Raw genomic sequence first — 8,768 nt, 5'->3', positions numbered from 1 at the left:
ATAGAAGTCTATGCTTCATGTGTTAAAGCTGCATTCTCTCTACTGACCACCAGGGGGCGACTCCTCTGGTTGTATAGAAGTCTATGCTTCATGTGTTAAAGCTGCATTCTCTCTCCTGACCACCAGGGGGCGACTCATCTGGTTGTATAGAAGTATATGCTTCATGTGTTAAAGCTGCATTCTCTCTACTGACCACCAGGGGGCGACTCCTCTGGTTGTATAGAAGTCTATGCTTCATGTGTTAAAGCTGGATTCTCTCTCCTGACCACCAGGGGGCGACTCCTCTGGTTGTATAGAAGTCTATATAAATGACTCTACATGAGTTTTTGGTCTCAATCTCTAGTTTCAAGTCTTCTTCAATACAGCGTGATGTTCATTTAGTAAATTATGGACATTTAGAGTCAAACAGACCATGAAGCAGTGGATGCTTTAGGGCGCGGCTACAAGGTGATTGACAGGTCGCCTCTCTAATTGAGCTGCAAAACGTCAAACTCAAGGTTTCTAAATTACAGTCCGTCCGTGGGCGATGTCATGACAACTATTTTCACCTCTTACATACAGTCTATGAAATGCACTTGGGGTGTTAAAGAGTTACTCGCGTGCCTCAGAAAATGCTCAGCTCCATAAATATAATAATGGTCTGACTTCGTATATGTGTGTCATTTTTTGACTATTTATTTATCAAAATGTATCTTTAAATATAATGTGTTAGATGACTCATCTTGACCGTATTGCACTACTACCAATCACAAATGTATCCAGTCAAAAAAAGGATGATTTAGTTACTAACTAAATTCATAAATTGTATCGTTAAAGACGATTTAACTGCGTGAACAAACATCAGGGTGGACCTTCGACGCTCTGGAGGCGGACTCAGACTTCAGCCTCGTCCAGCGCTGTCGCCTGACTCCGTCCCGCCGCGACGACGCACGTGTGTCTGGACCCGCCGCTGTCGTCCAGAGAGCGCTCGTTGGACTGGGTCGTCTGTCCGTCCACGTCGTCCGCCAGAGCCCTGCGGTACACCCCCGCCAGACTCTGCCTGAACCGCCCCCTCACGTCCAGCCCCATGCAGAAGTACAACAGCGGGTTCACGCAGCTGTTGAAGTAGGCCACGCCCCTCGCCAGAGGGTGCCAGATCTTCGCCACCGCGTTCTTGCTGTCCACCATCTTCACCAGCAGGAGGCAGTGGTACGGCGCCCAGCACAGGAAGAAGGCCACGACGAGTGACGCGAGTATGCGCAGGGGGCGGGTCTTCCCCACCAGGCGGGTGCGTCGGATGCCGATCCCGGCCAGGACGTAGCAGACGAGGATGCCTGCGAACGGCAGCAGGAAGCCGCACAGGAAGCGGATGGAGTAGAGAGCCAGCTTGGCGCCGCTGGCGCCGTCGGGCTCCTTCACCTCCAGAGAGCACTTGGTCAGGTTGTTCTTCCGGTACACCTGGCGGTAGACGAAGTACGGCGCGCTGAAGACGGCGGCGGCGCTCCACACGCAGACGGCCACCGCCCTGGCGGCCCACAGGGTGCGGCGCCGCTTGGTGAAGACGGGCCGCCAGATGCAGAGCGCTCGGTCCAGACTGATCACCGCCAGCAGGAAGACGGAGCAGAACATGTTGGCGTACTTGAAGAAGCCGTTGAACTTGCAGACGAAGACGCCGAAGGGCCAGTCGTCGAAGAGGAGCTTCTTGGCGAGGGAGAAGACTCGCGTGAAGCAGAAGATGAGGTCCGCGATGGCCAGATTCACCAGCCACACGTTGGTGACCTTGGGCTGAGGAGGAAGGAGGGAACAAGGAAAGGGAATGAAGAAGGGAACAAGGATAATTGCTTCTTAAAGGAGTCTGTAGAAGTCCGCGGGTAAAAAAAACTACGTGATCTCACTGAGAGGACCACGACTTCGTAACATTTAATGTGTTCGTAAGCGATGGAAACAATTGATTTAAAAAAGTTAAAAAACATCACGGTTGGGCTAAAAGATTATTTGAGTATAAAAGTATAGAGTTGATTTACAGAATGCAGGATATCTTTTCACATATATATTTAATATCTATCTATTTAGGCGTGTGATATTCACACTATGACACTCGTAATTATAAAAATCTTTTAGTACTGAGCTATATCTCCACTCCCGTCACTCTAAAGCAAAAATAAATGTGTTGTGAATTTGTCACACCACTTTAAAATAATTTGTCATTAACCACTAAGCCTTCTTTTAATGATTAAACAAATTATAAAATTACGTTTCAAAATCTTGAAATATAGCTGGAGGCCATCTCCCTGCTGCATTATACTATTACAATAATTAAAACAGGCTATTTTTCTACTTTCCTCATGCTAACGGAACAAATTGATACAAATTCAGATTTCTTAAAATGAGTCATTTCCAGGTGGGTTTAAATTTTAAGCAATTTACCGGTAAAAAAAAAGAAGATTATTTGTCCTTGCACGAGCCATTAAATTCTAACTTGTATAATAATGTATATTTAACAGCACAAGAAGCTTCAGGCGAACATGTATTTTATTTCACACACTGTGAATCCACCTTGAGCTTGAACCCGGCCACCCAGATCACCAGGGAGTTCCCCGTGATGCCGATGACCACGGTCAGGCTGTAGAGGACGATGGAGACGTTGTCCATGAGGGCGTCGACGTCCACCGAGGTCGCCCGGTCGTCCTCGGGAGGCGCGAGGACGGGAAGGGAGGCGTTGAGGGACATTGCTGGAAAACAGGAAATCGAAATGTTACCGATGAATTGGGAAAATTCTTTTGTGCAATTTTAGAGAAGAAAATGTTTTTTATTTGATTATTAATTTGCTCATGAATCTTGAATTTTGTTGCGGAAGGAGAGATTTGATAAAGATTAGATTTGTATCTATGAATAAAGTTTTATATTACACTGTCAAAGATATATTAGAGATATATTAGTCAACAAGCTTAGCAGGAAACTTGTATCAGCCGAAACCACAAAATCCAACTTCATATATAAAAGGTGTGTGTGGTGCGAGCGCTGGGAATGGGTAGATAGAAAGTGGGAGGAGCCATTGGAGCCATTGGAGCCATTGGAGCCATTGGAGCCATTGGAGCCATTGGCCGAAAGAGACACATTTTTTTAGGCAAACAAAATGTTACAATCATCTTTCAACGATTTAAAGTTGTAATACGAACACACAGACCGCTCCCAGATTGATCAACGCCGTGTCAAAGACCTGTCAATCACAAGGTAGTCAGCCTTAATTAGGGGGAAATATGAGTTTAATGACAAACGAGGCACCTAAAATTGTGATTTAATTTTAATTTTTGACCATTTTTTGTTGCTCCATCCGGCATCATCATTAAGAATAGCCTGTGTGTGGTAAACTATTCAACTTCTTCATTACGAAGAAAAGTCCCTGTGTTTCCTTCCTGTTTTCTCTCTTCGAAGGTTCTGGACCGAGCGTGGGTTCGGGTTTTACTTCCTGTTTTACTTTCGTGCCTGAAAACATCCCCCCAAAAAAGTGCAAGAAAGACGTCTCTCTTCTTTACTTGAACTTTTTCCAAATCACAAGCCTCGATCTGCAAATAACGCTCTGAAAATAGACCGATGAGTGGAGGTGCATGACAAGTCCGATACAACCAGCTTTGAGTCATTGAGTTTCCGCGAATTTCAGGGTGTGTGTGTGTAGGATTAATGGCTTACAATGCATTGGGGTGTGTTTGTGCTATAAATTTGTTACCACTGTCATAAACGCGATGGACGTTGTTTGTGTAATTGTTGAGCGTCATCGAAACAAAATGTTGGCAATTAAAATAAACAACAAAAAAACGTGCACAACAGCTTAATTATTAACGTATAGCTCGTGACATCTCAGGTCCGTCATTTGGCTAATTAGCATCCCTAATGACATCTGTGTCAGTTGAAACAACAACTTCACATATAAAGATGGGACTGGGGTGAACAAAGATGCTGGAAATACAAGGGGGGAGGAGCCACTGGCCATCAGCCAGAAGTGACACAAGAGGGCGGAGCTAAGTATGTGTATTTAATGATACACAAGCCATCTGAAATATTTCCATTTGATATTAATAAAAATATGGAGTAGTCGGTTTCATTAATTATCTCCATGTAAATAGAAAATATAGTTTGAACACACTGATTCGGAATATAAACGTGATTATGGAATCACGGCACGATTATTTTGTAAAGAAAATAAATAATTTAATTATGACCTAATAGGATTAGAAAAGATCATTTGTTCAAATAGCTACACGATAAGGATAATTAAAAGCCAAATATACCACACAATGTGCGTACATGTGAAAAGAAAAGACCTAATTAATATAATTCGAGATAACAGTGTTGTTCATTCGGCGTTTATAATGCTCTCCGGAAACCGTCTTTTATGTAAGTCAACAGTTATAATTATTTATTTATCATGCTTATCTCATGAAGCTGCTCAACACGGTGCAAAGGTCCAACGTTTAAAAACCTTGCTCTTTAAAAATATATATATATATATTTATATAAATATATATATATATATATATATATACATATATATAAATATATATATATATATTTCTAAAAAGGACTTCATATTCCATCCATCCATTTTCAACACCGCTTATCCTCATTAGGGTCACGGGGGCGCTGGAGCCTATCCCAGCTGACATAGGGCGAAGGCAGGGGACACCCTGGACAGGCCGCCAGTCCATCGAGGGCAGGACTTCATATTGATAATTTTAATTAAACATTTTATACTCTGTCTGACTCTAAAAATAAAGTTACATTTATTTTAAATCAAACCCTTCCCTTTCTCGACGTTGCACGTGTGCAATGTGGCCAAACAAAACAAAATGATTAATAAAGGGTGAGTCCCTTTTGTCCACAACAATTTAAATACAATGCTAATGACTATAGGCTACTGTAGGAAATACTACCTGTGTGTGTGTGGGTGTGTGTGTGTGTGCACAGCCGCACGCTGCACGCTGCACGTTGCACGCTGCACGTTGCACGCTGCACGCTGCACGCTGCACGCTGCACGCTGCACGCTGCACGTTGCACGCTGCACGCTGCACGCTGCACGTTGCACGCTGCACGCTGCACGCTGCACGTTGCACGTTGCACGCTGCACGCTGCACGCTGCACGCTGCACGCTGCACGCTGCACGCTGCACGTTGCACGTTGCACGTTGCACGCTGCACGCTGCACGCTGCACGCTGCACGCTGCACGTTGCACGTTGCACGCTGCACGCTGCACGCTGCACGCTGCACGCTGCACGCTGCACGCTGCACGCTGCACGCTGCACGCTGCACGCTGCACGTTGCACGTTGCACGCTGCACGCTGCACGCTGCACGCTGCACGCTGCACGCTGCACGCTGCACGCTGCACGCTGCACGCTGCACGCTGCACGCTGCACGTTGCACGCTGCACGCTGCACGCTGCACGCTGCACGCTGCACGCTGCACGCTGCACGCTGCACGTTGCACGCTGCACGCTGCACGCTGCACGCTGCACGTTGCACGCTGCACGCTGCACGCTGCACGCTGCACGCTGCACGCTGCACGCTGCAGTTCAAACCACCACAGAGCTCCGGTTCACCAGTAACTGTGGTGGTTTAATCGGAATAAACACGACAACCACTCTCGAGCTGTCGCTCCGTAGGCGGATTATGTCGAGCCGCAGAAAATAAATGGTTTTGAAAAAATTGCTCGTGCGAATTTCAGCTGATAAAAAATAAATAAATAAAATATAGAAATATGATCCGTGTGAAAACCACTAAAATAAAACAATTTGCGAAGGAAAACAACTTTTTTTTTTCTTTTTCCATTTTTATATTAAAAAAAAGTAAAACACAACAATACAATGTTAAAATAACAGATTATTTTACATTTTACAAGTATTTTTTAGTATTTCTTCTCCCAGCATTGCACCTGACCCTGAAGTGACAATGAAGTCATGAAGTAAAGTGAATAAAACTAATTTTTTTCAGAAATAATTGATTGATTATTCTACACGTCGTGGGTTCTGCATGGCTTTAAAGTGATTGGATGACGTTTATCGTCACAAACACGCGCGGCCTAAAAGCTGCACTCTACTACCGTGTGCTTATTATTTATTATTTATGGGCTACATCACCATTACCAGTCAAAGGTCAACAATGTTCGATGTACCTCCGATTCGTCGAAAACCACGAACAACCTCCTCAGAGTTATGATTTTAAATATCAGCTTTTTATTAGTACAATAAAGAAAGTTTGAGGGGAAAGATGTCCTAATTTCTCACCTGCGGTCGCAGCAGTGAAGTCGGCTGCTTCGCTTTCAGTAGTCAGAGACAGAAGTGGAGATGCATCTTCGTGAGCCGTGTGTGTCTGTCTGTGTGTGTGTGTGTGTGTGTGTGTGTGTGTGTGTGTGTGTGTGTGTGTGAGCTGCCCTGTATCACTGTTACTTCAAGTGGTTTTATTACCAAAAGCTGGACATGTGTTTGTGTGTGTTAATGCCCCCCCCCCATCCCCTCCTCTCTCTCTCTCTCTCTCTTACACACACACGCACACACACACACACACACACACACACACACACACGCACACACAAACCCTTCCTCTTTGTCTCTCTCTCGTTTTATGTCTGGCTGCATCTTCTGAATGCTTCTCATTTCCTTCACACTCACTTTGTCTCTTTGTACACACACACACACACACACACACACACACACACACACACACACACACACACACACACAGACCTAAACAGAGAGAGCGGATGACCGTCTTGTGTTAATCAGACGGAGGCCGAGAGCCAATCAGGTTCCTCCATTCGGGGGCCGACGACCGTGTGTTATTACAACATGATAACTTTAGATAATCTTCATTTCCCCTCATGTAAAAACAAAACGATCCATCGTGTGACTTTGAATAACATGAACGCCCAATTTAACGAGTTAATTATCACTCTTTAAAGAGGAATTACTGGTTTCCTCCAAGGAGCGATTTCAACCAAATGTTGTGTTCATCGTGACGTATTAGGAGTATTAATAATAAAATAACAAGCTCGATGGTGCAGAGAGAGTCAACGCGACTTCCAGTTCCGGTTAAAGAAAGCACTTTGGGGTTTGCTTCTTCCTTCCTTTTCACACTGTCAACCAAGAAATGTCTCAACGTCCTTTCCTCTTTCGTTGGTCCTCTCCGGCCAATCAGGTCGCGCTAAACTGAGCTCGCTGCCTCCCGATGTTGCACAAAAGGTCACGATAAAAAAATATTGTCCTCACAAAGAGAGGAAGTCATTCAACAAACAGCTGCAACGCATATTTCAGAAGAGACTGTCTTACATGTTTTACACACATCTCTAGTCATTTAAATTCATAATTTCTCCTCAAATGGGATGAAATAAGATGTGTATTCACTCTAAAACTCTGTATGAATTATATATGTTGTGCACACGTATAGTGCATACAGTGTAGATGTGTGTTTGTGTGTGAGTGGGTTACAGATTAAGAAATAAACGTGTAGATTAAGATTATAGTAAGAGTGTGTGTGTGTGTGTGTGTTGGACAAAGGAATGCATTATGTACATAATAACCCTCATAAGTATTTAATACAAATATAGATTCCCAGCAGTCAATACGACAGTGTCTAACTTGGCGTATTGACCTGTTTCTGCTGCCCTCTAGCGGTGGAAGTTGGAGTTGCTTCTTTGTGATTCGCCAGATTTTGAAGCCAGTAGAAGAACAAAGTGTTGTTTTATATCAGGTTTGTTAAAATTTGAATATGAAAATGTGAAAAACACACTGTTTTTCATGCACCTTCAGAGGTATCTAGTGCTGTCGAGACTTTTGTTTACGTCTCCAAGATGCCAGCATCCACTCCAGAACAATGGAGGTGAATGGAATTTAAAAGAAATATTATTTATGAATGTCAACGTTGACCGTGTTGTGATTGTGAGAAGCATTTGTGATGTTAGCGTTCAGCTCAAGTACAACTGAGGTGGAGACTCTTGTTTTTAGAAAAAAATGTAAAACTAATTTGTACATAATTTGAATTAAATAATAATAATAAATAACACTTTTCAAAATAATATAAAAGTTTTCCCTTTGCGATCTAAAGTCCAGCTCTCTTTTCCTGCAGACATCAGTTTAAACACTGTGCCATCTGAATTAATGCAACACACACACACACACACACACACACACACAGGCACGATTTCACCACAGACCCAATAATAAACTTCCCTTTTTAAATATTCATTCCCCTTTCGCTGCACAAAAACAATCGCAGAAAAACTCAGATTTTGATCAACTGCTGATCGTCACTCGACAGGTAAACAATAAAATATCTGAACGTGTGTTTTTGTGTGGGAGGAGAAGGTGGAAATGAGGTTTTCCTTAAATAACTCGACTTTAAATGTCTGTTGACTAATTATTGTGTTTGGTAAAACTATTAAAATGTTTCTCTAGTGGGAATTTTCATCTTCATGTATCTGTCTGGATTTCGTTTGCATTTGCTGTACAATCGATTTTTTATCATTTTAAATTACATTAAATGACAGAATATCTACAAAATCTCCCGTATTTCCTTCTCAGAATTATTTATCCTTCAACTGTAGTCAGAGTTAATTATATTATATTATATATTATTATATTTTGTTATTGTTGTTTTTTTCTTTTCATTTATGTACATTTTCTTTTTTTGTTTAAATGTTGAATGTTGTTCATCTTGGATTTAGACAGCTGAGATGGGTGTTGTTCTGGCGGCTGGTACTTTGCTCATCGCTCTGATGCAAGGTCAGTATAGTTCCCTGT

General features: G+C 43.0%; 1 protein-coding gene and 1 long non-coding RNA gene across 4 annotated transcripts in view; one reads left to right on the top strand and one right to left on the bottom strand.

Moving 5' to 3' along the window:
* Window positions 1-651: 651 nt before the first annotated feature.
* On the bottom strand, window positions 652-6,460 carry LOC117738778 (C3a anaphylatoxin chemotactic receptor-like). Of its 2 annotated transcripts, none has more exons than XM_034544900.1 (3): window positions 6,258-6,460; window positions 2,536-2,711; window positions 652-1,764 (listed from the first exon to the last, which is right to left on the bottom strand). In XM_034544900.1, the coding sequence occupies exons 2-3, from the start codon at window positions 2,707-2,709 to the stop codon at window positions 874-876; spliced, it is 1,065 nt and encodes a 354-aa protein (XP_034400791.1). In that variant the 5' UTR covers window positions 2,710-2,711; window positions 6,258-6,460; the 3' UTR covers window positions 652-873. The 2 variants fall into 2 exon arrangements, with proteins under 2 accessions (XP_034400791.1, XP_034400792.1); XM_034544901.1 differs by lacking the exon at window positions 6,258-6,460 and adding an exon at window positions 2,889-3,004.
* Window positions 6,461-8,141: 1,681 nt separating this feature from the next.
* The window catches only part of LOC117738823, a 4,801-nt gene continuing 4,174 nt past the window's right edge, over window positions 8,142-8,768 (top strand). Inside the window, exons 1-2 of one of the 2 annotated variants that reach the window (XR_004610117.1) lie at window positions 8,142-8,286; window positions 8,693-8,750. This is a non-coding gene — a long non-coding RNA (uncharacterized LOC117738823). The remainder of the gene's footprint in view (window positions 8,287-8,692; window positions 8,751-8,768) is intronic. The other variant, XR_004610116.1, reaches the window with a different exon arrangement.

Source organism: Cyclopterus lumpus, chromosome 11, assembly GCF_009769545.1.
Source record: "Cyclopterus lumpus isolate fCycLum1 chromosome 11, fCycLum1.pri, whole genome shotgun sequence".
NCBI lineage: Eukaryota > Metazoa > Chordata > Actinopteri > Perciformes > Cyclopteridae > Cyclopterus > Cyclopterus lumpus.
This window is presented reverse-complemented; position numbering and strand designations above follow the sequence as displayed.

What these genes read in the sequence shown, in the direction of transcription:
- LOC117738778 (XM_034544900.1), bottom strand. Translation starts at nt 2,709, where the DNA reads ATGTCCCTCAACGCCTCCCTTCCCGTCCTCGCGCCTCCCGAGGACGAC. An exon ending in TGGCCGGGTTCAAGCTCAAG is followed by an intron (nt 1,765 to 2,535) that starts GTGGATTCACAG and finishes CTTCCTCCTCAG; the next exon opens with CCCAAGGTCACCAACGTGTG.